Source organism: Pseudopodoces humilis, chromosome 27 (assembly GCF_049639895.1).
Source record: "Pseudopodoces humilis isolate 2021_Gansu_Grassland_sample_001 chromosome 27, ASM4963989v1, whole genome shotgun sequence".
NCBI lineage: Eukaryota > Metazoa > Chordata > Aves > Passeriformes > Paridae > Pseudopodoces > Pseudopodoces humilis.
The window spans coordinates 3,627,378-3,655,319 of record NC_142226.1 but is presented as its reverse complement, the minus strand read 5'-3'; the positions used below and the strand labels follow the sequence as shown (position 1 = coordinate 3,655,319).

The 27,942-nt window shown below is 61.2% G+C and overlaps 1 protein-coding gene across 4 annotated transcripts; it reads right to left on the bottom strand.

The window, feature by feature from the left end:
* Positions 1-50: 50 nt before the first annotated feature.
* DLGAP3 (DLG associated protein 3) lies at positions 51-26,611 on the bottom strand. Of its 4 annotated transcripts, none has more exons than XM_088067394.1 (12): positions 26,495-26,611; positions 10,818-10,900; positions 7,106-8,186; positions 5,993-6,195; positions 5,418-5,532; positions 5,075-5,309; positions 4,243-4,583; positions 4,049-4,134; positions 2,947-3,371; positions 2,615-2,706; positions 2,271-2,414; positions 51-1,891 (listed from the first exon to the last, which is right to left on the bottom strand). In XM_088067394.1, the coding sequence occupies exons 3-12, from the start codon at positions 8,126-8,128 to the stop codon at positions 1,673-1,675; spliced, it is 2,883 nt and encodes a 960-aa protein (XP_087923520.1). In that variant the 5' UTR covers positions 8,129-8,186; positions 10,818-10,900; positions 26,495-26,611; the 3' UTR covers positions 51-1,672. The 4 variants fall into 4 exon arrangements, with proteins under 4 accessions (XP_087923520.1, XP_087923521.1, XP_014113949.1 ...); XM_088067395.1 differs by lacking the exon at positions 26,495-26,611 and adding an exon at positions 21,279-21,415; XM_014258474.2 differs by lacking the exon at positions 26,495-26,611 and having other exon boundaries at positions 10,818-10,935.
* Positions 26,612-27,942: the final 1,331 nt, after the last annotated feature.

Here is a 27,942-nt window from a genome sequence, read left to right as displayed (position 1 = left end):
AGTCATCTTTATTAATTGCGACGGTTCGTTACAATAAAAAGGGAGCCACGTGTCACGGTCACTGCACGGCGCTGGCCGGGGGCCCTTCCCAGGCACATCCCTAAATCCAGGGTGCAGGGGGAGTGGGGTGGGGAAGGGCTTTGGGTGGCTGAGTTGGTGCTGCCATCATGGAGGTGTTTAGCACCGATGGACGCCCAGGAGCGAGGGACCCCAGCAAGGTGTCCCCCAGCTGCCTCTGATCCCATCACCCTGCCTGAGGGCCTGGGCAAGGTTTGGCCCCAGATTTCAGGAGCTTCCTGGCACCCACTGGCCCTGCCCTGGAGGATGGCTGGTGATGCTGCATGGGGCTGCTGGCATGGCAGAGTGAGGGATGGGGGTGGGCTCCTCCCCCCTCTGACACCAAAAGTGACACTTTTCTTGACAGGATGCTTGGAGAACGGGGTTAAGAACAGGGATGAGGCAGATGCAGCCTCCTGCCCCACCACGCTGCTCTGCCCTGGAGGGGACCCTCCACCCTGCTCCTGGCTCTGTGCACAGTGGTGGGGGAGCTGGGAACAGCCACACCCCAGGGTGTCCCTTGGCCCTGAGAGGCATCAGGTACATGACAGCCCTATCCTGGGGTCCCATCCCACAGGGCTCCAGAAGCTCGGGGGGAAAGGGTGACCCCCTGAGGGGGTCTCTAGCTCCACACTGAAGGAGCAGCTGCTGGCCATGTTCACACTCCTGTCCCACCCACTGGTGCCAAGCACAGGTGTGCTCCTTGTCACTGCAGGTGGGAACAGGCTCGCTGGGGAAGCATCTCCCACCTGCAGCAAGGCACGGCAGGACTATGGCCAGTCCCTGTCACATTGCAGAGGTGCTCCTGGACTCCAGGCTGGCAGAAGGGAAGGACAGACAGATGAGGGATGGACTGAGGGGAAGGAGGGCTGAGCGGGAAGGGGAGAAGCGTGTGGCGATGCTCCGTGCGAGGGAAGCAGGGTGGCTCGCCGTGACCGGGGGCATCTGCTGCTCTGGTCCGAACTCCAGGCAGGACACAGCGCTGGTCACGTGTAGTTTCTGGTTTATTCCTTGGGTTATATTTATATATGTATACAGGGGAGGGAGCCCTGGGTCCCCATGGCACCTGAGCCGCAGGCGGAGGGAGCAGCGAGGGGGACCCCTTTGTCCCCACCACATCTCAAAGCCTTGTGCCAGCAGGGCAGGGCTGGGGGCTGTGGCTGGGCAGGGCTGGGGGCTTGTCCCCACCACACACCAGGGGATTGCACTGAGTACAGAGAGGCGGGGGGGCCTGCCTGCAGCCCCCTCCCCTCCAGCCCAGCAGGGCTGGGTGCCAAAGGTCACCTCTCTTTGGGTTGGGATGCAGAGGCGGGTGTGCAGAAGGGCTGGGGAGTGGGAAGGGGACAGAAAGCTGGGACACAGCCCCAGGGAGGGCAGAGGGAGGGAGAGCCCTGGACCCCAGGAGAGGCTGGCAGGGGCATGCGGGCAGGGGGCAAGGGGACAGGGCAGAACTGGGCTTTGCGATCACCCGCCGTTGGATCCACGAAAGGGCTAAGATAGAAAAGAGAGAAGCTGTGAGTGGGGCCAAGAGCTGCCCCAGGGTGTCCCCGCGGCCCCTCATCACAGTGAGCTACGGCCGTGCCGTCCAGTCCGGGTAGAAAAGCGGAGGCTGCGGTCACAGCCGGGTCTGCGCCTCGGGGATGTAGATCTCGATGCTGTCCGCGCTCTCAGTGGCCGAGCTCTGGCGGAAGGAGGCGGCTCGCTTGGCTGCCAGGAGCCGCTTGCGGGCCTCCTGCCGCTGCCGGTCCACCGAGTCCAGGGAGCGCTCCTTCACCGGGTGCACCTTGGAGCGGGGCGGCTTCTTTGGTATCGGGGGAGGCACCTTCTTCTCCTCCTGCACAGACAACAGGGGCTTCAGGCTGGGACTTCCCAGGAGTGGGCATTCCAACGGGCTCACCACAGCTGCTGCTATGGGTGCCAAAGCCAAAGCCATGGTGAGAGGCTTCACAGACCCTCCCACAGGTTGCAAGGGTTGCACATCCCTTTATCCATCCCGTGCCAGGACCCTGCCAAGCCCTTTGCAGGCAGCTGGCATACGTCAGTAGGAGAACAGCCCTTCTCTAGCCTCTCTTTTTCCCAGCTCTGTTTTTCAAGGGTTTGCTACTTGACTAAACAGTCACCAGTGAGAGCCCAGCAGTGGTTTCAGTGCAGATGTGCTTGGGGATTGAGGAGAGTGACAGGTACAAGTGCCAGTGGCAGGGCCCTGCCCTTACCTTGGGCTCCATGATCTTCCACCCATTGGCTTTGAGCTGCTGAAGCTCCCCAAACTTCATGCTGACATCCTCAATGGAGAGCTGCAGGAGGTCCCAGAAGCCAGCCAGGTCTTGGAAAGTGGGCACAGGGAATGCATTGGGATCCTGTGGGGACAGAGGAACACAGTGTCATCTTCGTCCATTGCTGGGACATTGGCTCTGCTAGCCATAGTGCCTTCCCACCCCCCTGTGCTGGGGGCTCCATATCCAGCTCTCCTGCATGGTGGTCCACAGTCACTGGCTGAGAGTATGAGACATCCCCCTCCCCACCACAGCTGACCCCTGACACCGCTGCCCACACTCACCATGTTCTGCTGGCAGAGGCGGTAGAACTGCTGCACCTTCTGGGACATGAGGAGCTGGGCACTGCCCACAGCGCTCCGGATCTTCTCCAGGACTGGAGGGAGAGCAGACAGTCACAAGCAGCTCAGAGCCCTCCAACACATCATGTCTCTTCTCTCCTTCATATCCCTCTGGCCCCAGAGGGTTTCCCAGTGTTTCTTGCCCTCACCCAACCTCTTTAGCCTTGGCAGGGAAGATGCTCCAAGGTGGAAGGACTGCAGGACAATGACTGTGCCCCCCCAGCTCTGCAGAATCCCCAGCCCCTCTCTTTGCTGCGACACCCCACCCGACTCACTCTCCTCGGGCAGGTCATAGTCCTCCGCCTCCCTCTCCATCTGCTGGCACCAGCCCTCCATCTTCTCCACCTCTGCCTGCAGCAGTTTGATGAACCACTCCCCGTCGCGGTGGCACGGAGAGGCGCGGCCAGAGTCAGGGAGGCTGCGGGAGCCCCGGTCTATCCAAGCTTCCCGCCGGGGCACCTCCACCGTGTCGTACTGCAGCTGGTAATCCTCGCGGTACGCCCACTGCCCCTGCGTGTGCACCGTCTTGTACACGGCATACTGCCGGCCCGACTCGGGCTCCGACGAGTGCCGCTGGAAGGGCCGCCCGAACTGCAGGGCTTTGTCCTCGGTGGCCACGGCCAGGCCGGTGAAGCCCTCGAGCTCCAGGTCCGCCTGCACGCCCGCTGTCACGCTGTTGGAGCGCTTGAAACGCGCTCGCCTGCGGAGATAGAGAGAGCGTGGGGACCCTGGCGGCCAGCAGGGATTGTTCTGTTCCCCCACCAGGTACCGCGGCGGCAGGGCCAGGGTGAGGGATGCCCACAGATAGGATGGGGCTGGGGATGCCGGGGTGGATCCCGAAGCATTCAGGGCCACAGGGACAACCCTGAGAGCAGCTGCGATCTGCCAGTCCCTCATCTCTGCTTCCAGCCTGTTTCCATGGCTACCAGCACTGGACTGAGGATGGAAAGGAGCGTGCACCAGGCTTCAATGCCAGAACTCCCCTCCCGCTGGCCATGCGGGTTCTGGAATACCTGGAATTCCCATTCCAGCCAAAATGTCGTGGTTAGCTGCAGAAATGCCCAAAGGTTCATCTGCACCTGGCATGGGCTCAAAGCTAAGGGCTGAGCCCAGCAGAGGAGACCCTGCAGAAGGCAGGAATAGGGAAGCCCTTTCCCTGGGTGGCAGCAAGGACAAAGGAAAGGCCTAATCCTGCCCCAGGTGGGGGCAGCTAGCCGGGGATGGAGATGGTGCTGAGCTCTGGGGTTTCAGCCAGAGGAGACAGGGAAAAGATGCTGTGGGGTAGTGGTGGTGCATGGAGCTCAGGAAGTCCCCAGGAACCCAATGCCTCAGTGCAGCAAGTGTGGCAGATCTCAGCCCAGTCCAGCCATGTGGTACCTTTTGTCCTCCTCCACCTGCACCCCAATGGAATGGAACTCCCTCTGGCTCCGGCTCTCTGTATCCGAGTCAGAGACGGCCTCCACCTGCCAAGGGGCAGAGGGAGAGCGCTGGAGGGCAGCCCCAAAATGCAGCGTGGTGGCTCAGCATGGTCCACACCACTTGGGCAGCCCGCAGGGAGGAGCGGAGCCCACCTGGACGCCGATGGAGGGACGCCACTTCCGCTGCCGAGCCAAGCTTCGCAGCTCCTCCCGGCCTGGGATGGCCTTGATGATGAGCGTGGAGGGCTTGGGAGCAGCATGGGGCTGGACCGGGGGCAGGTCGAGGGCCACAGCAGTCACCTTGGAGCTCTCCAGACTCTCAGCTGAGTTGCAGCGGGCGGTGGCATCTTTGGACCAGGCGGGGCTGCGGGTGACCTCGCTGGGCAGGTAGCTCTCATGGGTGGACTCGGTGCTGCTCTGCGCCGTGACGGAGATGAGAGGTTTGGCTTTGGTTCCTGGAGGGATGGGAGGTGGAGCTTTTCTGTAACTGAAGGCTGTTGTGGGAGAGGCGCAGGATGGAAAGGCATGTGAAAACACAGACACTTGCTCATTTCCCGCGATGAACAGGGGCCCCGGGGAATGCTGCCCCTCTCCTCCCACAGCGCAGGGATCATGGCCCCACGGGGTTTGCCCCATAGCTGGGTTAGATATGGGCCAAAGTTCAGAGGGGCTGTTTGACCATTTTTTGGGATTGGAAAACACCCCAGACCCATATTGGCCACATTTCTGCAGCACCCAGCAAGGGGCAGAGATGGAGACAGAAGTGGAGAGAAGGAGGGGATGGCAAAGGAGTGCTGGGGACACAGAGCAGCCCTCTGATTGGGACTGGGTGATGAGCAGGATGCTCGCACCCTCTTCCTGGCTCTATAGGGGTCGAGGGCCAGGAGGTGGGCAGCAGCAGCCCTTGGCAGGTGCCCAGGTGAGCAGGCAGGGAGATGTGGGGTTCCCTCATGCAGCCAAGCCCTTGCCACCCCCCAGGACTCACAAGTGCTGGGCTTCAGGATGCTGCTGGTGATGGGTGGCCCAGGAGGGGCCGACATGGAGAAGAGTGAGAGACAGTCGTCATCCTGGGAGCAGCCTGCCTGGATGGCCCGCAGGTAGCTGTGGCTCCGCATGCGGAAGCAGCCGGGCAGGTCCAGCGCCTCCACGGCCTGTGACTCCACCTCACCGAAGACCGACTCGCAGACGGCCTCAAACTGGTGGTTGAGCTCATCATTGATCTGGGGAAAGCAGTGGCTGAGGCTGAGCCAGGGCAAGGGATGCTCAGAGTGACATCCGCCACATCCCTGCCCCAGCCTGCCCTGTGAAACCTGTGCCATGGAGCGTACCTGGCCAGTGGTGAAGGAACGCCCGTAGCTCTGTCCCCGCGGGAGCATTCGTGGTGGCGTGCAGCAGCTGGGACAGTTACAGATATATGAATCAGAATAGTGCCTACTTGCAAACCTAATGAGAGACAGTGGGAATAGAAGGGATCACACCAAAAGCAACACATTCCATCAGAGCAGTCGGAAACGCAGCCGCAGCAATTCTCCCGCCGGCCACTGCTGCTGTCCCCACTCCTCACTGCCCCCAAAACTCCACAGGGACTGGAGCCCATCTCAGTCATCCCCTTTTGAACATGCCTCTTGTCCCCACAGTCTGCACATGGCTGCAGCAGCAGGGCTCCCCGCGAAAGCCCAGCACAGCCATGTCCTCCCCAGTGCCCTGACACAGAGCAGGGACCGGGCTTGGTGCCACTGTACTGGGGAGTGTGGCTGCGAGCAGGGACAGTGCTGTGAACAGGGACAGTCCTGTGAGTGGGGACAATGCCGTGAGCAGGGACATGTCCTCCCAGGGAGCCCAGGCCTATGGCCCCACTGCTGCCTGCAGTGCTGGGATGGGGCCGGGAGGCAACAGTCCTTACTTGGTCCTGGCCTGGTCAGCGCTGGAGGAGCGGCGGTAGCTGTCTCGCCGCGTGGCTGCCCTGGGCAACACTTTGGCGCTGATGTCCGAGTCGGCACTGTCCTCGTCACCCATGGCCTTGATGTAGCTGCCACTGCGCATCCGCCGGCATGGGATCTCCCCGTCCTTGCCCACTGGGTACCCGCTCCACTCGTCCTGCGGCACCTGGAGCAGGAGGCAAGCATGGGAGGATATGGTGGCCAGGGTCCCACAGGCATACAGACCTGAGCCTTGTGCCAGACCAAGCCCAGCACAAATCCAGCACGTGTGCCCAGCTCCCCTGTCCTCCCCACATACCCGAGCTGCAGGGACAGACCCTGGGTGCTCCGACCCTTTGGAAAGCCCGAAAATCCAGGAGAGCAGATCCCTCCTAAGAGCCACAGCTCCTCATTCCCACAACATGCAGCAGCGCAGCAGCTCCCACCTCATGGCCCCCCTGGCGGAAGCGTCTGGGCCAAATCCCACCCATGCCAGCCAGCACCGGCCTGACGTATCGGGCACCAGTCCCACCACGTGCTGCTGACGCCAGCACCACAGGGTCCTTGTAGGGCAGTGGGGGTGGTGTCCCCTGGCGCCCACGGCCAGTGCTGTGGGGCCGGCACCGTGCCCCAATGCCCCTGCTGCCAGTGGAGACAGGCCCCAGCCACCCCCACCCCCAGCCAGCACAGCATTGCTGCTCCCTGTCTCCTTCCCCCAGGAAAGGGAGAGAAGAGTTAATTAGCTTTTAATTGGAAGGGGATGACCTAGAAGGGAGCCCGGTGATGAGGCAGGCAGTGGCACCCAGCCAGGCACACAGGCAGGATAAAAGCTGTGAGAAGGGAACAAGTGCAGGGCTGCTGGTTGGCCCTGAGCTGACAGAGCAGGTCTGACCCCAAACCCAGCACAGGGTAGGAGGCAGCAGATGGGCTTTGAGAGGATAGCAGGGACTGGCACAGGACCATGGGAATGGGGCACAGGTGCTGGGGACATGGGGCAGAGCTGGAGCATCCCCAGAGCACCCCAGGCTGCTGGATGGAGGTTCCGAGCACTGGCTTGCCACACAGCACAGTCAGCCTCACCCTGCCCAGCCCCTTACCTGCAGGTACTGGTACGCCCGGTCTTTGGCCTTTGCTTCCTGAAGCATCAAGGTCTTCTCGGTGCCACCAGCGCTGGGATAGGCTTCACGGGCCTGGCTGACGGTCATGGTATGCCAGGCACTCCTCTTGAGCGTCTGGCCATCCAGAGACATGGACATGCCGGCACAGGCCAGGCATTTTCCTTCCCCACCGCCCTTTAGACTCTTCAAGGTCAAGTCTCTGAAGGCACTTTCGGGAGCGTCCACGCAGTACTGGGTGCCCTGGTCGGTGGCGTGCCGGCCGGACACCATGTAGCTGCTGTCGCTGTCCAGGTTGTCGTCGGAGCTCCACCAGCCCAACATCTTGGACCGGTGCCGGGAGTCCACCTTACGGTCCTTGCTCTTGCTGCGCTTGCCATGGCGGGACTGGTGGTGGTGGTGGTGATGGTGGTGGTGGTGGTGGTGGTGGTAGCCGTCCCCGCGGCCGTCCATCTTGGCGCCGTTGTAGTCCCGCTTGGCCGGCGCCTCCAAGGAGTGGGACTTGGCAAAGAGCTTCTGGACGGAGTGGACGAGGTGGCGGATGCGGCTGGGGCTCTCACTTCGGGGCTCGGCGCCGCCAGCCCGGGGATACTGCAGTGTGTGGAAGCCGTCGTGGTGCAGCGGCAGCTGCTTCTCGAACTGGTCCAGCAGCGTGGGGGGCAGGCGGTTGATCTTGCTGGTGGGGTGGGCGGTCGCCATGCATTCGTCGCAGGAGTCGTAGGGCTGCTGCGCGTGATGCATCCTCGGGAAGGTGCTGCTGGCGCTGGCAGAGGGCGGCTCGCTCAGGGGCCTGCCCGGGCACTCGCTGGCCGCGCCGGGGCTCCGTGCCGGGCAGTAGGGATGCTCCAGGGACCACGGCTCGCTGGGGCTGAGCAGGTACGGCGGCTGGCCCTCGGGGCCGTGCGGGATGTAGTCGGCAGGATGCTCGCAGTTCTCTGGGATGCAGCGGCAGCGGTGGCCGGAGGAGGGCTGTGTCTGGCTACGCTCCCCATGGTAGCCCTTCATTATTTCAGCACCCACCCCATAGCCTCGGCATCTTGCAGGGATGCCCCTGCGGGCTCATCTGTGGGGACAGGGACAGGCACAGTGTCAAGACCCCCTCTGCACCCCCACCACCACCAGAACGTCTGGGCTACTTCACAGGAACAAGCTAAGAAGGCTGAGAAGCTTCCAGGGCAAGATTCAGCCCTGGTTGAGGCCTTGTGAAGCACCAGAATCCTGGCTTTCCACGTGGTGACAGGAGCACAGTGCCCGGGCCAGGCACCTGGGCACCAGGCACCAGCTCAGGTGCTCGGAGCGGGCAATGGGAAGGAGAAGGTGCTGCCAGCAGCCATGCAGGCAGCAGGGCCTGCAGACGGTGAGGGAGGACACACTGCTATCAGCAGATCCTTGTTTTCTTCTCCAACACCAAATATTATGAAGTGTTTCTCCATTAAAAAGCAGCTCTGGCTGAGTTTTTCAGCCGTTGTGATTCACAGCGCTGCTAATGAGCTGCCGCGGGGCGCGGGGGGGCCATGCTCTGATGTCTCCATCCAGCCCCACACGGAACTGTGGATGGTGACCCATGATCCAGGGTTCTCCTGCCCTGCAAGCCCTCTTGGGGGGGAGCCAGGAGCAGAGGTGCTGTGTGAGGGCAGCCCCAGGCTGAAGCAGGAGGATGGACGGCATCCAGCCAGGCAATGCCCACGCCAGCTGACAGAACTGCCTGCACCCATGGAGGTTTGTGTGCCTTACTCTCCCTCAAAGGCTCTGTCTTTGGTTTGACTGTTAATGAGGAAATTACTTACTTTCCACAGTATCTCGGCTAATTAATGGGCATGGTTAACGCTCTTGTTGTCATATTTGGGCAGGGTGCTGTGGGCAGCATGTCTCCCAGACTGGCTGAAGGGAAAGGTGACCGTGGGATGTTCCATGTGGCACGTGGGGATTTGACCACGGAGACTGGAAAAGAGGGACACTGGGAGGGCCAGGGCTGTGTCAGAGGGGGTTGTGCCCCTGAGCAGCCCTGGAGGAGAGAGTAGCTGGTGGTCCCCAAGGGGTGTGGGGGCGGGCAGCGATGGCGTTTTGGCCCTGAGCAGCAGACAGGGCCCTGGAAACGCATCTGCCCTAAGCCACCACCACCTTCCCTCCCAGCTTCGAGGCTGCGCCACTCCCCACCCTCAGATCCCGCTCCTGTTCTAACGAGGCTCCCTAATTGCTGAACGGAAGGTGCAGCTGGTACAGAAGATGCCTCTCCCCTCCCGAGAGAGCTGCTGTGAGGAGCAGGAGCAGCAGCGTGGGATGGAGCTGCCTCTCTGCTCTGGGATCGAGCAGCAGGATGGAAGGACGGACAGGCAGACAGGCTCCGAGCCCAGATCTGCCTCTGCGGGCTGAGCTATCATCTCCTGCTCGGGAAGGGAAGCTCTCAGCTGATCCAAATATTGCTGCCGCGGCAACAAAAAGGAGTCAAAATATCTGCGGAGCCCATCAGCACGAGCCCGCCGGGCTTTTGTGCTCGGCAGGTGCAGGAATTCAACAAAGCCGGAGCCGCAGGCGAGGCAGCGCCGCAGCTCCCCCGCACCTGTGGAGCGCTGGCAGCGGGTGGGGACATCATACCGTGGCGGAGGATCTATGTCCCAGCTCACCAAGGCGACAAAGGCGTCTACGCCCTGCCCAGGGACCAGCCGGGCTCCCTGAGAGCAACCTCGGGAAGGAGAAGGGGTTGGGAGTGACGCTGTGGGGCTCAGCTCAGGGTCCCCGTTCCCATGTGCCAGTAGGAATGGCCACCTGCAGAGGGTGGGAGAGGCCACAGAGCCCACTCCTGTCCCCTGTGCCTGGAGGGTAGTGTGGGCAGGCTGGCACATGGGACTGGGGCAGCTGGCCAGAGCCTGGCTCATGAGCTGGCTGAGAGCTGGAGCTGTGTCCCTCCAAAGGCCAATCCACGGAGCAGCCCTTGGGATGGAGGGATTTGTGCCACCAAAGCACAGATTTAAGTCAGGGGGGGAAAACCCAGCCCAGCTGAATTTTGTGCCATTTAACACCAGGGTAATTACCACCAGTGGGAACCTACCGCCCACACAATTATGTGCTAGGATAAACTGGAAGAGCATAATTACCATTACAAATAACTCACTCCTCGCCTTTATTGCATCCAGCGCTGGGAGAAACTCCCACCAGTGGCTCCCCACCACTACCTCCCTCTGATGTCTCTCCCCATTGTGAGGGTCAGCACAGGGAGGAGAGTGGCTCATAGTCCCTGGTGCTCTAGGCCATCCTGAAATTCAGTCTCCTTCTTAATTTCCCATAGGAACACTTGGCAGAGGCAGTTCCACTTCCCACCAGCTGCCCCAGGAGATCCCTGCCTTGAAGGCAGTGCTGTGCAAAGGCCCAGGGCTATAGGGATTCAGGGCAGACCCACCAGGAGCCTGAGCTTCCCTGGGACCCCATAGCACCCAGGATCCTCCCATCTTTCCTCGAGCTCCAGGAACATCAGTGGGGAGGTGAGAGGATGTCAAAACCCCACCACAGCGTCTGGGTCTGGCAAACCGCCCTAACACAGGGCCAGACTGGGTTTTCCAGCACTTCTAGGTCTAACCCCAAGAGCTGGGGTTGATGGCCATGCCCTCGGGGGGTCTTGGCCCCCTGCTTTCCCCCAGCAGCCCCACCATGGGCAGCCCATGCCGGGGTCCCAGTGAAACCTGTTGGTGTCACTCACCACCCAGCACTCAGGGGGATGCTGTCCTCATGGCCCCGCCAGCAGCAGCTCCTCCACACTGGGAATCCCTGGGGCAGCAGGCTCTGGGGGAGGAACAGGAGTGGGGTGAAGCCAGAGCAAGGGTGTTCCTCCCAAAGCCAGCCTGAGACACCTCCCCCTGTATTTTTATCAGCCCAGCCTTCCATACTCCCCTGAGGCCACCCCACACCAGCACAGCAACGGGGACAGCTCTGCACGGCCACGGCCACGTGTTTCACCCAATTTAGCCCCAAAACCATCCCCAGTCCCATCTTATTATGCAATTCCCTGCCAGCAGGTGCAGAGCTGGCCCAGCGGCCACCTCACCATCGACTTTCATTTGCTCTGGATCTGGCCACTTGCTCCACAAAGCCTCCTCCCGCCACCCCGGCTTTCCAGCCTCACCAAAGGGACTTTTTTCCAGCTTCCAGCCTGGGAGAGGCGTGAGCTCAGCCCAAACTGCTCTGCAAATTAATGCAAGGTTCTGCCAGCTTGGGTCCTGCTGGGGACCTTTATGGCTCGGGATGAAAGTGGGAGAGAACAAACACACAGCGTGAGCGCCCAGCACCGCGCGCGAGCTGGAGCCGGGGAAAAAAATAAAATAAAGTGGTTTTCCCACTTAGGGGCTGAACAAATTTGGTCTACGGTCGTTGGAAGAAAATAAATATGGAATACTGCCAGGTCGTTTCCACCGTGCTTTTAATCTATTTACTCTTTCCCCACTCATTGTAAGTGAGAAGGATTGTGGAAAGCAAACATTTTATTTTATTACTAATTGTTCTGTTATTTTATGAGGTTGAATTAGTAACATTTACTCAGCCTGGAGGAAAATAAAAGAGTGGCTTAGTAAGAGAACACCTAATTTAGCACAGAAAGGGGAAAGGGGAAAGGTGAAGAAAGGGAAAGGGAATAGGAAAGTAAAGGGGATAGGAAAGTAAAGGGGATATAAAAGAGGAGAAGGAAAGAGAAAAGGGGGAAGTGGAAAAAACAAAAGGGAAAGAGGAAAAGGAGAAGAGGAAAACAGTGTGAGCGGGATGCTAAGATCACAGCAAATACACTGGCTGCAATCAGGAAATCAAAACCAATTACTGTTACTAAAAGAAAGCAGAGCAGCTGCAGGCAGGCACTGCCTGCAGAGGGCTGTGAGGGGTAGGATCCAACCGGGCACCGCTGGAAAAAAGGGATGAGGCAAGATTTTTGAAAAGTCATGAAAGATGAACAAAAGCTTAGGAATTGGAGATGTGAGTGGAGCAGGAAGTGTTTACCGAGGCCACAGAGACAGCCACAGAAGCCAGCACAACTGGCTGGGACCTCAACAGGGCGGGGGGCTCTAGCACCCCAGCAAATCTGGGGAACCCTGGTACCCTGACATAACTGGGGGACTCTGGGACCCCGAGGCTGGGGGTATCTCCCCTGGCTCAGCCGTGCCTTGGCACATCCTTTCTCCCTGAGCATGGGTGCTTCCCAGGCACCAAACCCAAATCCACAGTGCCCCAGGGCTCCAGTCCAGCACGGCAGCCCCGCTCCACGCACTGGGAGGCTGAGGACAGGCTGTTCAACGGGCCGGGCACGTTATTAAGCACATGATTAATTTTGGCACCAGCCCCAGCTGCCTGACAGCTCCTTCTCCAGGGCTGGGAGAGCAAGCGCGAGAGGTGCTGCCTCTGCTGATGCAGCGGTTGGTGGGATGAAAAATCCTGCAATGCAGCACTGCTTCTTAATGAGCCATTTGTCTTTGAGTTCTTCTTCACTCATTACCATGCCGGGAGAGGGATGGGAGTTGCCCCACGTCCCCATCTTAGCAATTACTCCTGGAGCAGAGCGAGGAAATACGGCCACGTTGTGCCCAGCTGCCAGGGATCCCTGCACGGCTGCCAGCACTGGGAATCCCTGCCACAACATCACTGGCTTTGACTTTTGCTACCACGGGGGGAACTGGAACCCCCTCCCAGCATGACACACACAGCCCAGGACCACCCACCCTGGCCCCAGACCTGATTCTTTGGGGGCTAGAGCCGTGCTGCTGTGCTGGGTGTGCAAAGGAGCTGGAGCATCCTGGAGCTGTGAAGGCAGAGCCAGCAGAGAAAGGAGTCTGGCACTCCAGCCCTGCAAAGCCTAAACCAGATCTTGGTGGAAGAGACGCATCTTCAAAAGCCCTTTAGGATGGGGAACACCTGGGCATGGCAGCCAGATCCCAGGAACCTGGCTGAGAAGGAAAGTGGTGGCACAGGGAATGGCCATGGCAGCATCCCTGTGTAGGTGCATGCAGAGGAAAGGCTGGCAGGGGTAAGAAGCCAGAAGCCCCATGGCACAGGCACCTCCAGCCCCCTCAGCCCCGCAGCAATGCTCATCCTGCCCACAGGAGCCAGGATGTGGCACAGAGGGCATCAACTGCCAGAGTTGGGATCCCACAGCCAGAGTGTCAGCCAGCTGAGTTGGGAGACCACTGTGGAGAGATCCCCTGGCCAGGCAGGGCTCCAGGGACTCCAGCCCATGACAGCTGGCACAGGGACTGTGGGCACTGAGCTGCACGGATGAGCACCCATCACCGGTGATGTCCATGGACAGCTCCCCTCCCTTGGACACACTCAACATCTTCCCGCGCTGCCTGCAGCCAGCGGCAGCCAGCACACTGCTCGTGTGCCCTCCAGGCCTTGGTGGGAAAGGGGGACATGCAGGTGACACTGGGGAGCCCACAGGGAGACCACAGCCTGAGGTTCACCTGCAGCAAAGGGGAGGAACAAGCAGGGACATCCCCCTGTGCTGTGCTCACCCTGGGGGCTCTGCCCACACTCCCACCTGGCTCTTCACTCCAGCACTGCCCCAGGCAGGCAGGGGGCTCCAGCATCCCCCAGGAGTTAGATCTGCCTGTGCCAGAGCCACTGGGGGCCATGGCAGCCCCCTCAGGCCCTGCAGCTGTGCCAGGGTCCCCAGCTGGCAGGAGTGCTGGATGAACCCCATTTCCCCATCACCCCCATTTTTCCCTCCTGCCACATGGAGCCACCAGCTAGACCACGCTGCCGAGGCTTAAAGAGCCACTTACTCCCCAGCCATGGGATATTGACTTAAGCCAGGGATCACTCCAGAGCCTCTTTGGTGAGCTTGGGACAGCACAGCCTTCTCACTGAGCATGGCAGCAGTGACAGCTCTGGCCATCTCCTGCCCATTTCCTCCAAACCCCTGGGCAAGCTGACCCTTCCATTCCCAGCTTTACTCCCACTGAGCCTCCATCAGGCTGGCACTGCCATCCCTGCTCTGCTCCTGCCAGGTGCTTGCTGAGCCAGGGCTCTCACCTGTCACCAGCGTTGCTTCTCATCCTGCTTTCCCCAGCACTCAGCATTCTCCACTCCACCCCAAATAACAACCAGTCCAAACTGGTTCCCTTCATGGCACCATCCCCTCTCACGGCTCTCCTGCAGCTGGGCCGAAGGGGCCAGAGTTTCCAGGAATGGAGAGGAAGCAGAGCCCTTGGTCCTTGTGCCAGCAGGGATGCTCCGGGCCATCACATCCCATTCCCAGGCTGCATCCCTTGGGGCCAGGGCTGGAATGAGCACAGAGAGCCCGAGGCATGGCACAGCCCAGCTTGCCAGCAGTGCCAAACTGCCACTTTAATGGATGGGCTTAATTTGCAAAGCTGATGAAAACCTAAATATTTAAATACATAATTCTGCACAATGCTCTTAGCGCGGGGACAGAGTAAGGGGAGGGGGAGCATGGCTGGTGAGTGAGGACATGGTGGGCATGGGGGATGCTCTGGTGGGACCACCTGGATCACCTGGGCCAAGAGCAGCTCCATCACAGTTTGGGACCATGCACACCCCTGTCCCCAAAGCCAGCAGCACCCACAGAATGGGTGCCATGGGGTGCACTGCTGTTGGCACTGGAGACCTGCTCCACCACCAGAAGCATCCCAGAGAGAAATGTGGGGAAAATGGAGTGTGGTCCAAGCTGGGGAGCTGTGAAGGGCAGCGGGACAAGCCCCCATGAAGATTACAACACCGATATTCCTGCTACAACAGCTTAGAGAGAAAAGAGATTTGCAGGATTTACCAGCAATACAAATTGAATATTTAATTTTAGCTGCAGGGGAGGAGTGGGGGCTCATCCTAGGGGTACACGGAGGTGTGCAGATGGTGGGCCTGGAGAGGTGTTTCCAGCTCTTGGGGGAAAACTGGTGTCAGGGCCATGGCCATAAGCCAGAGAGGCTGGACAGTGTCATGCCAATGGAACTCTGCACCCTCTGCCCCACCTGCCCCTAATCCCACCTGCCACTCACCAGCTGCCAACTGCACGGCACAGCCTCTGCCAGCACGTGGGAGCTCCTGTGGAATCATCCTCACATGAACCACTTGTGTGGGCCCAGCACCAGGGATGCTCTGGGGGTGCTCAGGAGGGGTCCTGACCCCACACCCTCCCCTGGGCCAGCCCTGAGCCAATGAGTGTTTGTTTCACTGTGCTCCCCTCTGCCCTGACCAGGATGTACCCAATGAGGCTGTGCCTGGGTGAAGATGTCCCTGGGTGAGGCTGTTTGCCACCCAGATCACTTATTTTGAAGAGAATGGGGCTGGAGGCTGCAGGAAGGGAGATCAATCTGAGTATCCTATGGGATGGGGTGGGGTGGAGGAACCCCCAACGGGACCCTCTCTACAGCACCAGAGCAGGGGCAGAGGACAGGCAGCAACAGCCCCCTGCCAGCTGTGAGAATGGGGTTGCTGGCTGGCCCCAAGCCCAGCACGGGGTCCCCGTGGTGCCACTGAGCCTGGTGCCCGTCCTGGCTCACCACTCCACGGCCAGTGTGCTGTGCTGGCGCGGGTGCCAGTGCAGGGAGGGCTGGGGGAGGACAGCAGAAGATGAATGAGGGAGTCGGGAGGCTAATGGCATTGTCTGGAAAGTAGGTCGTGTGCTGAGCAAAAAGATATTTATATCAAAGCTCGTTCCTCCGCAGAAGCTCCTGAGCTGGGTACAGGCAGCACCACGAGCCCATGGTTGCTGCTCCACACCTCCGTGACACCCATGTGGCACCCTCATGGCACTCCACACCCCCACGGCACCCCCTGCCCCACCCTGGGCACCCGCCGGCCCCAGGGCTGTCCCGCTCTGGGGTGACAGTGCCTGAGGTGAAGTCATTCTGATGGAATGGCAGCCGTGGCAGCTTTGCCTTTTTCTGACCTGGCTGCAGGCGCTGGGCACTGAATGGTACCAAGTCATTTTTATTTTAATGCAACCTTTGCCAGGGTGTGATACTGTCCTGGACACTCACCAGCTGGGCACAGTCAGCCCAGGATGGCCACGGTGGGTCCTGCCCAGCCCAGCCCCAGGCCCACTGCACCACCCTGGCCTCTCCCAGCTCTCTAACCCAGCTCTGCCCACGCTCCTCATATCCTGCATCACCCCTGACCTGAGCTTGGGCCAGGTCTCAGCCTCATTGCAAAACTCAGTCACCTCCCTTCCCTCTGGGAGGAGACCTGTGCCCAGGATCCCTCCCTCCAACCTCCAGCCTTACCAGAAAAGCCAAGAAATCATCCCAGAGAGCCCAGATTGAGTCAGGTGGTTTTGGCTCCTCTGGCCATGCTGCCCCAGCTGTGGACATGACCTAGCCAGCAGACACGGGGCCATGCAGCCCTGCTCTCCTGTGCCCATCCCCATCCCACACCTGGCAGCCTGCAATCCAGCATGGGAGCAGGTTCATTTCCCATAATAGCTGTGTCGGCTGAATTTACAGCCTCGCTCCGAGTTATTACTAATAATGGCCTCTCTCTTAAGTAGGGTTTTTCATCTGCCTCAGAGTCCTTTCCAGAGGATGTCTGCAGCATTATCACCATTTTATTCTCGTTTCAGTGGGCACAAGAGTGAGATGGAGAAGGGGCAGCTGATCTGTGGAGCACACGGTCCCATGGGGAGCCTGGCCACGAAACCCCCAGGGAAGCTGGAATGCCTAGGGCCTGTTGGGATGCAGCCATAGCATGGAGGCTGCTGCCAGCCATGCCGTGGTGATTTACACCGGCAGTGAGCCTGGGCCCTGCCGCACGGATAAATCCACTTCAGGCAGCAATAAACCAGCGTCACCACATCAGTAATCCGCAGCACTCCCACCGCCGTGAGGAATCCAGGGGCAACGCACACGTGCTGATAAATCCAGAGCTTGTCTCAGCAGGGAGGTCCCTGGGGTGGAAATCCCCAGTGGAGCTGTGGCCGGAGGAGTGGGTGCAACCAGGCTGTCATGGGACATGCCAGCAAGGAAGACCCTGGGGATGGATCCAGCACGTGGGACTCGGCCACGTGGGACTGGGGCATCCCTGAAACGCCCCCTGAAACGCACGTCCCCCCATCCTGCCCACCCACCCCGGGCAGCTCTGGTGTCTCCCCACCATGCGCCACAGCGGGGCTCGACGGGCAGATTTATTCCCCTGTAAGAGAGCTTTGATCTGAAGTTATTTTTTGTTTACTAGCAACAAGGTATTGTAAATATATCTTTGCCGATAATTATAGAGTCTGGGCGCACACCTTAATCTCCATAAAATATCAGATGCTACAATTTGCCTGATTTAATGAGATTGGAGGCTGATAAGCCGCTGAGGTAAGCTGTAAACTTGGGGGGGAGGAGGGAAATGATTGCAAATGTGCTAAACCGCCTTCGTCCTCCTCCTCCTCCTCCTGCCGCTGCCACGTGCCCAGCCCAGGAGCATGTGCCCAGCCCCATAGCCCCCTGCCCAGCTCCCAGGGTGTGCCAAGGCTGCGCCACAGCAGCTTCACGCAGGGATGGGCATTTAGGGCAAACGGAGCTTTTTATACAATTTACCTCATTAAAACTCCAAGAGCTGAGCACAGCACCAGGCTGCATCCAGGGGCTCTGCCTCGGCACACTCTGTTCCCTGTGGGCCCCGTGCCTTGCCAGGGGGGAGCCAGGCCAGGTCCATGTGCCAAACGAGGTGCGAGGACAGGGTCCCCAGGGGACACGGCTGGGCTGCACAGGCAGGTCAGGATGCACGTGTGCACGTATCCATGTGGCTCCGGGTGTGTCCAGGTGTGTCCAGGCATGCACAGCCCTCCCTGGCACCACTGGCCATGTCAAGGGCAAGCTGGGCTGAGGGGTCCATGCTGCAGGGGGTGACCCAAGGCCACCATCCTGCACGGCTACAGTCGTGCCCACGCCATGTCCCTCCGCAGACACAGGGGTCTGTGCAGTCCCAGGTGCCCAGGGTGGGGGTCCCCTCCTGCAGGCATGGGGGGGGGGGGGGGGGTGCTGCCTGGAAAGCAGGAGGCTCCTCCTAGTAACGAGCAGCCCCGTTTCCACAGCAACCTTAAAGGCCCACAGGTGCCGCCTCACCAATGGACTGGCTGTAGCATTTCTGGGGGACACCCAGCCCGTCTCCCTGCCCAGCACCCTGGCCTCAAACAGCACGCTGTCCCCCCCAGCCAGCAGCCCCCAGTCCATCTCCCCAGATAACACCTGGGCTCACCCACAGCCCCCTCCCTGCACTGGGACCCCCAAAGGGTGCAGACCCCCTGCAATAAGAGAGACAGGACCCCACAAACTTCCCCTGCGCCCACCCTGACATCATGAGGAGCCGGTGGTGACCTACAAATGTCAGGCTGACAGGTTAATTAATTTCCCTCTTCCTTGGGCTGTTATCAGATGGAATCAGACATCACCTGAGACTGTTAATTGGGCAAATTATTCCAGTTTCAGATTTTAAATAATTAGTTACTGTTGACTCCAGCCCAACTCCCACATTTTTCTATAAAAAGGTCAGATGGTTCCTGGATCCCAAAACCCATGAGATGGAGTGGAGGGACTGCAGCAGGGGCCAAACACACCAAGACTCCTGAGCTGGCTGGGGACACTGGGGACAGCATGGCTCCTACCAGTGCCATGTACTCATGCTGGTGCTGGCAGGAGAGGGACATCCTCTGCCTCAAAGGCAGCAGAGGGAAGCCAGGAGAGGGAAGGGGGTATGGAAACACAGGGTGGAGGATGATGGGGTGGAAGGGAGTCCCTTTCTCCCTCCCTACTCTAGCACAGTGACAGCTGGCCCAGGCTGAGTGCCTTGCTCAGGTTGAGCCACAGTAAAGCCCCCAGCAGAGCCCAGGTCCCGTTGGGCACCTCATCCCTCCTGGTTTGACTTCCCAGGGCTGAAATCTCAGTGCAGGGTTTTCAGCAGCTGTGATTTTCCCACAGGGTTTCCCTGCGGACACTGGGCTCTGGGCACACAGGCAGTACCTGCCCTGCAAAGGGTGACAGTGGTCAAAGCTATACCTGGTGCCCACGGGCTCCCTGCAGGGGCTACCTGTCGCCTGCCCAGGGCATTGTGGACAGGGACACGCTGGGCAGAGGGACAAGCAGAACCAGCTCATCCCCAGGCTCATTCCCTCAGGAACACCATGCTTTCTCCCAGCCTCATCCCCGCTATTAATAGCCTTCACTAGCCTCCTCGGGATCCATTTGCATATTTGATTGCAACTCCGGGGCGGGGCAGGGCCTCTCAATCAGCCGCTCCCGCAGTCTCATTTGCATGGGTTGACATTTTGTTCTGGGAGCAGTGACACCGGCACTGCGGTTGGGGACACGGTTCTGGGGGGCCGAGGTGAGCATGGTGCCACCAGCCAGCAGCGCTGCCCCAGGTGCTTCACATCAGCCAACCTGCGCCTGCCGGCAGCACCAAGCATGGCCGGCAGACCCTCCCTGGCTGTCCCTGTCCCGTCAGGGAGTGATGGAGCCTTGGTGGCCCATGTTCCCACGTGCCCTGTCCTGCCCTGTCCTGCTCTCCAGCCCGACTCACAGCACCCCGTTCCTGTCCGACCTGCCCGGCGGGACGATCAGAAGAGCCAGGTGGAGGGAAGGCTGTGCCCAGCCCGGCGGGTAGGGTGTGGGGCGCCGGGCACACCGGTGGGAGGCAGGGCGTGGGGTGACAGCCACACAGCTCTGGGTGGTTTCCCGTCCCACCAGCCCTGTCTGGAACTGCCGCACATCAAAAGTCAGAGGCAGGACGGGACGTCCCCAGGGAAACGGGGAGACCTCGAACCCCAGCGCGCCCGTGGGCACCCCCAGGGGGAGCGAGGCTTGGGACCGCCGCCGGGTCGGTTCGCTCTGCGGAACTCGCAGCGTGGAGCCGGGGCCTGCGGCGGGGGATCAGCACCGGGGACAGCGCCCGCCGCCAGCGCCACCATGGCCAGCGCCATCACCGCCACCGCGGCCACCATGGCCACCACGGCCACCACTGTCACTACGGCCACCACTGCTATTGCCGTGGCACCACCGTGGTGGCCACCAGTACAGACTTCCACCACGATAAACTCCCATCACGAGCACTACTGCCACAACCACTACGGACACCACTGTCACCACGGCCACCACTGCCACCATGGCCACCGCTACCGCTAGTGTCACCACACTGCCCAACAACATGTGCCACAGGCGGCCGTCCTGCGGCCCTGCCACCAGCCCCTGTGGCAGTCCCAGGCCAGGGATGTGCCAGACAGCGGCAGGAGGAGCTGGGCGGCTCCAGGGCCCCAGGCAGACAAAGCCGGGAGCTGTGTCCCAGGACGCCCTTGCTTTCCCCCGGCTCTTGGCATCACTTGGCAGGAAAAAAACAAGCCAGAGTGAGGCGTAGGATCAAGCCTCAGGATGACAGGGATCGGGAGAGGGCTCTGCTGCTTCCCTTCCTCCTGCCTCGGTTTCCCCTCCAAGAAAGCACACCGGCGATACAGGTTTGTGTCACAGAGAGGCAGGATGGTGGGAGAAACCACGGAGCGGTACAGAAGGACCCAACTGCCACTGTGATTGTGCCAAGGAGAGAACTGAAGACAGGCAGGGCTCGAAGCACAGATGTCGGCACCGGCTGTGCCGCTCCCCGGCAGCGGGGCCGTCTGGCAGGCAGAGCTGGGGCTCTCCCGGGTTGCATGTACGGACCGACACACACACACAGAGGCGACCCTGTCCCTCGCACGCACAGAGGTGCAGCCCTGCCCTGCTCCCCACACCACCAGTGAACAGGCCCCACTCGGCACACCCCCTCCCCCAATGCTCCCAGCCTCAGCACACACCCCCCTGCAACACACACAGCCCCCGGCCCCGGTGCACCCCCGCACAGCACACAGCTCCCCGCCCAGCTCCGCAGGGAACGGGAGCTGAGACCTCGGGGCTGGGATCTCCCCACCCTGGTCGGGCGAGCTTCCCGGCTGTGCCGCGGCTCGTTTGAGCGAGGGCTGCCCGGGAGCCACAGGCTGCACCGAGGCGAGAACGTGGCTGCCAGGGAGGAGGACTCGGCTAGGAAAGCGTTAGGGCTATGGGCTGCCTGGGGGCTCTCGCTCTGCCCGGCCAGGGGGTGTTCGCTGAACTGGCACAGCCGAGCACAAAGCAGGGCTCTCCCAGGACTGGGGCTCCGCATGGAGCCCCCTGCAAGCATCCAGGCCCTCTCCCCTCCCACCCACCACCCCACTCACCTTCCGCCGCTGCTAAACCATGAAGTTGCCGGCCTGGGCTCGGCAGGAGTCTGAGGATGGCCGCGGCACAGCGGCTGGATTCCCTCTGATCCCGCGAATTCCCTGCGGGCCGCCCATGCCGCGGCCAGGCCGCGCAGCGAGGCCGGAGGCGTCCCCGGGGTCACGGCCACCCACGGCAGCGCGGCGGCGGTGGCCACGCTCCGGGTGCCGACACCGGCACCGGCACCTTGCAGCCGGGAGAGGCGGTGGCGGAGCCGTCGCCCCCGCGCGCTGGGGACACACCCACGCGCGCTCCCCGGCGCGCTCGGCCACCCCCGCGCACCGACACGCACCCCCGGCAAGGGGCTGCCGGCAGCGCCCCACGCCCACGCACAGCCCCGCATGGACAGATGGACACGCGGCCCCACACCCTGATGGATGGATGGACACCCAGCCCTGCATGGACAGACGGACACACGCCCCCACGCACTGATGGATGGACAGACACCCATCCCCATACACTGATGGATGAACGGACACCCGGCCCTGCACGGACAGATGGACACATGGCCCCACACCCTGATGGATGGACGTACACCCAGCCCTGCACGGACAGATGGACACATGGCCCCACACCCTGATGGATGGACGTACACCCAGCCCTGCACGGACAGATGGACACATGGCCCCACACCCTGATGGATGGACGTACACCCAGCCCTGCATGGACAGATGGACACATGGCCCCACACCCTGATGGATGGATGGACACCCAGCCTTGCACACACAGATGGACACTCGGGGGCCCTTCATCACTGCACCTCATGACTACATGGCCATATGCACCTGGCTGCTCCCATTCCCAGCACCCCATGCACCCCACACCCACATGCTCCTCTGCACCCCACAGGCCCCTGAGTGAAGCCCTTGCCCCCAGCAGCTCCCCACACACACCTGCTGCACAGGAACCATGTGGCTCCCCTACCAGGGGCTGTCCCCAGTGTGCCCCCACCCAGAGAGGGCCCAGGGGAGCCTGAGGCATATGGATGTCATAACATAAAACATGAAACCTGAGGCCATCCCTCAGCTCAGCTTCACAGATGGCACCAACCTGGGGTGCATTGACCACCACAGGGTCTCACCCCAACCTTACATCTGGGGACACCAACCACAGCAGGGACAGACACTTCCAAGGCATACAGTCATGCAGTGTTTCCCCACTATCAACCAGTTCGCCATTCCCAAACAAATGTCCCAGCACCTGCTGTGCCACCACAGCACCTGCATTCCTTCAGGAAGTTGAGAGGTTCCCCAGGAATGGGAAATCAGCTGGTCCTGTCACAACAGGACTCGATACCTTCAGCTTTTGTAGTCCTCTCACTCCAACACAGCACCCCCACATGCCCACAGACAGGTCGTTCTCCCCCTTCCCTCTGCCCACCAAAAACTTCAGCTAATTCCCAGCCCAAACAGCTCCTGATAGTCCTGCAGGAGAGGGCCAGACAGGCAGCAAGGCCCCATCACCACCTGCTGCCCAGAGCTGCTGATTTAAGGCCAACCAGACTCCTGGTGAAACATTGAGTGCTGGCAACCATGCCGTAAACATCTGCTCTTCCAACGGCATCATGATTCACAGGCTATTAATTGGGGCACAGCAGCACTGGGAACTGTTTGCATCCCCTGGCCTTGCTCAGAGCCACAACTCGCTGCTGATAAGGTCTGGGTGTTGGAGACAGAGCCAAACCTGGCAATGCACTGGCCACAGTGGAGCCTCACCGGACCGGCCATGGGGCACAGTGCCCAGCTCCTACACCAGCTGCACGGACATGTGGGAGCAATGCAGAATGAACCCCAGGAAAGCAGCAGCAGTGGTGCCCAGTGCTTGGCAGGAACAGCCAGAGACACTGTGCCCACCAGAGCAGGGGCAGTGGGCAGGCTGCCTCTCTGACAGGGTGGATTGGCAGCTGCTGGGAGTGCTCTTCAAGTCACTGTCACCAAACATCAGCGTGCTTCCATAGGGTCTTCCAGCTGCTGAGCACTCACTCCCAAGGGTACTGACTTCAAGGGGAGCCACAGAGCAGACCCTGCTTGGGCAGCATCAAACTGTGGGTAGCCTCCAACAACAGCCAAGAGAAATCTGAATTCAGAAGCTAATTAGAAACCATGTCATGGCTTCTTCATGCTCCAGCATTTGGGGAGGAGTGAGCTGGGGCTGACACGGAAAATCTAATTAAGATTGAGGACAGGTTGCAGAGGCACTGACATAGGCACTGTGGGAGCACAGCTGCTTGTGGGAGTGGGACACCGGGCGCTGCAGCACCCCTGGCCCCACAAAAATGGGGAAGGTACCAATTGATTCTTCTTAGTCCAATGGGCAGTTTCTCGCCTGCCATGTGCTGCAGCGGCTGACAGAGAGCAGCCCAGCCTCCCCACAGCTCAGCTTTTGGACCCATGGTGGCCAGGCCCTCTCTGTCCCCCTGCCAGTGACACTGTACAGCCCTGGGAATGAGCTGCTAAGCAGGACAGGGTGAGCAGAAGGGGCTCAATCCTGCCTGGTGTGGGGGAGGTGAGTGTGGAGTGCTGAGCTGTCTGCTCTGTCCATGGCTTTCCAGGTGGACCCCCGATGCTGCTGCTCATAGAGGGACCAGGCATCACAGGGCCATTGCAAAGGCCATGATCTGAAGTGATCTGTCAGATCTGTCCAGTGATCTGAAGGCCACTTTGTCAGAGCAGGCTTTACACATGGTTCTTGGGGATGGCAAGGCCCAGAGGCCTGGCTGAAGGGGCACTACACAGGGTCTGCAGCATCGGGCAGCACTCCTCACATCCCTCTCCCCTTGCCCTCTGCAGAACCTGCCATGCCCTGTGCCACCTGCATCACAGGAATGTCCTCTCTGCTGTGAGGAGCTGCCACCCCTTGGCCAGGGTGACCCCTGGGGCACATCCAGCCTCAGTCCCCAGCCCCCCACCCACCCCTTGAGTCCCCCGCTGCTGGCAACTCTCGCCTTCTATTCTTAGCTCTCCAGCGCTGCGCTCTCCCGGCAATGGCACTGTATATTACTATTATTGCTGGCTGCCAACGTCTTGAAGCAGGCAGCCAGGATCATGATGGGGCTTCCACACCCCTGGTGACCTGTGATTCGGTCCTTGCTGGGCTCTGGTCTTCAACAGGCTATTTCAGGAAATTAGATTTGATGGCCAGAAGGAGCACAAGCCACACATTCAGCCACTGTGCTGAATCCAGGCTCCTCCTGCTTCTGCTCAGATCCAGATTTTAGCTTCACCTGTGTTGGCAATAAGGGCCAAGAGTCACCTTTGGCTCCAGATCCAAATTTCTGGCTGGGTGGGATCCAGGGTTTCGGCTCAGTTTGTTGGAGAGATGTGAGTGTCTGCAAAACCTGGATCTGGAACCCCAGCCCCCACTGCAGCAGCACCACCTGGGCATGACACCCCAGCACGGGGCCTGATCCTGCCCTTGAGGGTGGGCAGAGATGGAGAGACCCACACCAGCACAGCCACCAGCCACCCACACAGGCTCTGCATCCCACAAGTCCCGACACGGCTCTGCCTCTGAGTTACTAGTGGGGAAGCTGAAGGAAGGGCCTCCCCCAAGCACCCCCAGCCTGGGCTCCCCAACAGCCTCCACTGCTCCCTTGCCTTGCCCAAGCTTCTGTGAGCCAGGACCAGCAGGAGGACTGAGAGGGCTGGGGGCTGCTCCTCCAAGCCCACGTGGCACAGGCCTTGGAACTCAGGAGGGAGATTTGGGCACCAAGCTCAGCACCATCTCACCCAGGCTTGGAGGGAGGACACCACGGTCTTGTCACTCTGTTCCCTGAAGCAGGGATGCCTGGAGCTGGTGCTGGTGCCCTGGCTCAGTGGGGTAAAAACACCCAGGGCAGCCTCAAACTTGGTTCACACCAACACCTCCCCACGTCAGTGCTCCCACCACCCCCACAGCCAAAAGGGGTCCCTCCAGGCTCAGATGTTCCACGGTCACTTTGATGGCTATTTTTGCATTCCCAGCCCTGCCAGCTATGTAATAATGCTTGAAAGGGCTGACATGCTCCTTCCAGCCATGCCCATCAAACCAGTGGCCTTCCCCCTGCTCCATCCCCACACAGGCAGAGTCCTCAGGGGCTGCGAGTCATGGATGCATTCTGGGGGACAGTGGGAGCATGGGGGTGAGAAACTGAGAAAGACCAAAAATTACAATAATTTCCTAAAGGAGAATCTTCACTGCTGACCAGATCCTGCTCCAATTTACACCAAGGAAGGCTGCCTGCTCCCAGCCTGGATTCTCACGGGGATAACCAGCACCCACCAGCTGGGTTCTGTCCCTCCTTCCTGGCCAGAGGATCTGCTGTGGGAAGCACAGCCCTGGACCCCACGAGGGGGGTGACATGAAGGGCTGGATGTCACAGGATGGAGAAAGACCAGCGGTCCGAGCACCAACTTATTCTGCAGCTTTGGCACAGGACAGAGGGACCAGACCGACTCCTCCAAGAAAACCCAACAATCTGGGGGAGGGCAGCAGGAGGAGGGAGCACCCAGACAGGGACCCCCGAAGATCTGCTTGCCTGCCAGGCTGGGTTGGACCATGGTGCCTGCATGCAGGGTGGTGGGCACAGATCAGCTGGCTCCCCACGCCAGTTTCCGGCATCTGGCCAGGCATGGTCCTCGCAGCCAGCGCCGCCCCACCGGAGGGATGGGGAGAGGGAGCCCACTGGGCTGGGGAGGGGTCCTGGGCCTGCCCCGAGCCCTCTGCAGCGGGAGAACGCAGGATGGCTGGCGTCTCCATCCGGGAAAGGCTGGAGGGGCTGCGGGCTGTGCCTCCCTCCCCAATGGCTCGGGCAGCAGGAGATGGGGATGCCCGCTGGCAACCCTTCTCCCCCACCCACCGGGGAATCCTAGCGGAGCTGACCACCACGGTACCGGTGAGACGCCCCCGGCCACTCCCCGGCTCCCTCCTCCGCCATCCCCACCCCGTTCACCAGCGGACACCCGCTCGGTGGGGCTGGATGGGTCCGCAGGTGGCACGTCCCGTTCCCGCCGGGCCGGTTCCGCACGGCTCCGGTGCCCCGTTGGTGAGAGCCCTCCGCCGCAGTGAGCACGGCGGACCCTCGGGACTGCTCCCCCCCGCACCCCCACGCTGGGCACCGCGGACCTCGGGGACCGGCCCCACTCTGCGCTGGGCACCGCGGTGCCCCCGGGACCGTGGCCGTCCCCGCCGCTCTTACCCCGCTCCCGCCTCCTACATCCTCCGGCGGCTCCCGGGCGGTTCCCCGACGGTCCGGCGCGGCCGCTCCCGGCCCGGCTGCTCCCGGCCCGGCTCGGTAGGGCTCGGCTGGTCCCGGCTCGGCCCGGGCCGGCGCCCCGCGCGTGGGAGCGCGGCGGGCGGCAGCATGCGAGTGGCGGCGGCCCCGCAGTGCAGCGCGGGCGGGCGCGGAGCGGCGGGAGCGGAGCGGGGCCGCCGCGGCGCCGCCAAGACACGGCGGTGGATTTTCCCCGGGAGCCAGAGCGGGCGGCGGCGGCGCAAAATGGCTCCGGTGCGGCTCTGCCGCCGCCTCCCGGCGCCCCGGGACCCCCGGGGTGGGGGGGAACGGGGGCAGCCGCACGTGGGGCCGGGGAGAGATGCTGCTGGCGCGGTCTCTGCCGGGATGAGTGGTACCCACCCGTGGGCATCTCCTGAGGCACCCTGCGGAGCCGGACTGGCACCGAGACAAGGGGTAGCCACCCGTGGGCACCCCCCTGGATCAGCCCGGGGAGCCGAGGGCACTCTGGGACCGTCGCCCATGCCTCTCCACGGGCACGCTGCCTGCGAGACAGAGTGTAGAGACAGTCCCTGGGTACTGAGATAGCCCTGGGGTGTCGGGATAGTCCCTGAGTGCCAGAACAGCCCCAGGCTGCCAGGACAGCCCTAGGCAGCCGGGACAGCCCCAAGGTACCGGGACAGCCTCAGGGTGACAGGGCAACCGCGGGCAGGGTAGAGCCCCGGAGGCCCGGCCTTCCCTCAGCAGACCCAGGGCCACCCGCTGCCGCCTGCCCATTGAGCCACTCATACCACACCCTGTAATTTGATAATAATTATAATAATAATAATTACAGCCTGAGCGGGCTGGAAGTGCAGGAACAATAACCTGGGTAATGCCCTGCACGGTGGCGGGAGCAGCACGGTGGCACATGCCCCATCCTAGTGCCAAGAACACCCCATCAGGCCCTGCCCAATGCGTGGGGGGACACAGCCCAAGCAAGTGCCCTACATGTTTTTAAGCAGTCGTGTCCATGTCCCAGTGCTGTGGTTCAAGTCCCCAGGCTTTCCCACTGGACAGGACACCCTGTCAGAACCAGAGCTAGAGCTGGGGCTGCCCCCACTCCTGGTGTGCAGAGGGTCCCCTTAAAGTCCTGGTGCTCCCAGGAAGAGATCTCTGGCCCCAGACCCAACCAAGCCCTGCAGCATCCTGCATTGCTGACACGGCTGCTCCTGCTGCATGCAGGGAGCAGAGCTCTGCCCCCTCCTTCAGCAGTTATATAAAAGGATTAAAATTTAATATGAACTTCAAAAGGGGAAGAAATGGGTGGTCGAAAGCAGCTGGCCTGGGGCCGGGTGCTGAGCAGAGGCACCTTGGGACATGTCCCAGCTGTGCTGAGCAGCAGCACTGTGGCACATGGAGACACCATCCAGCCC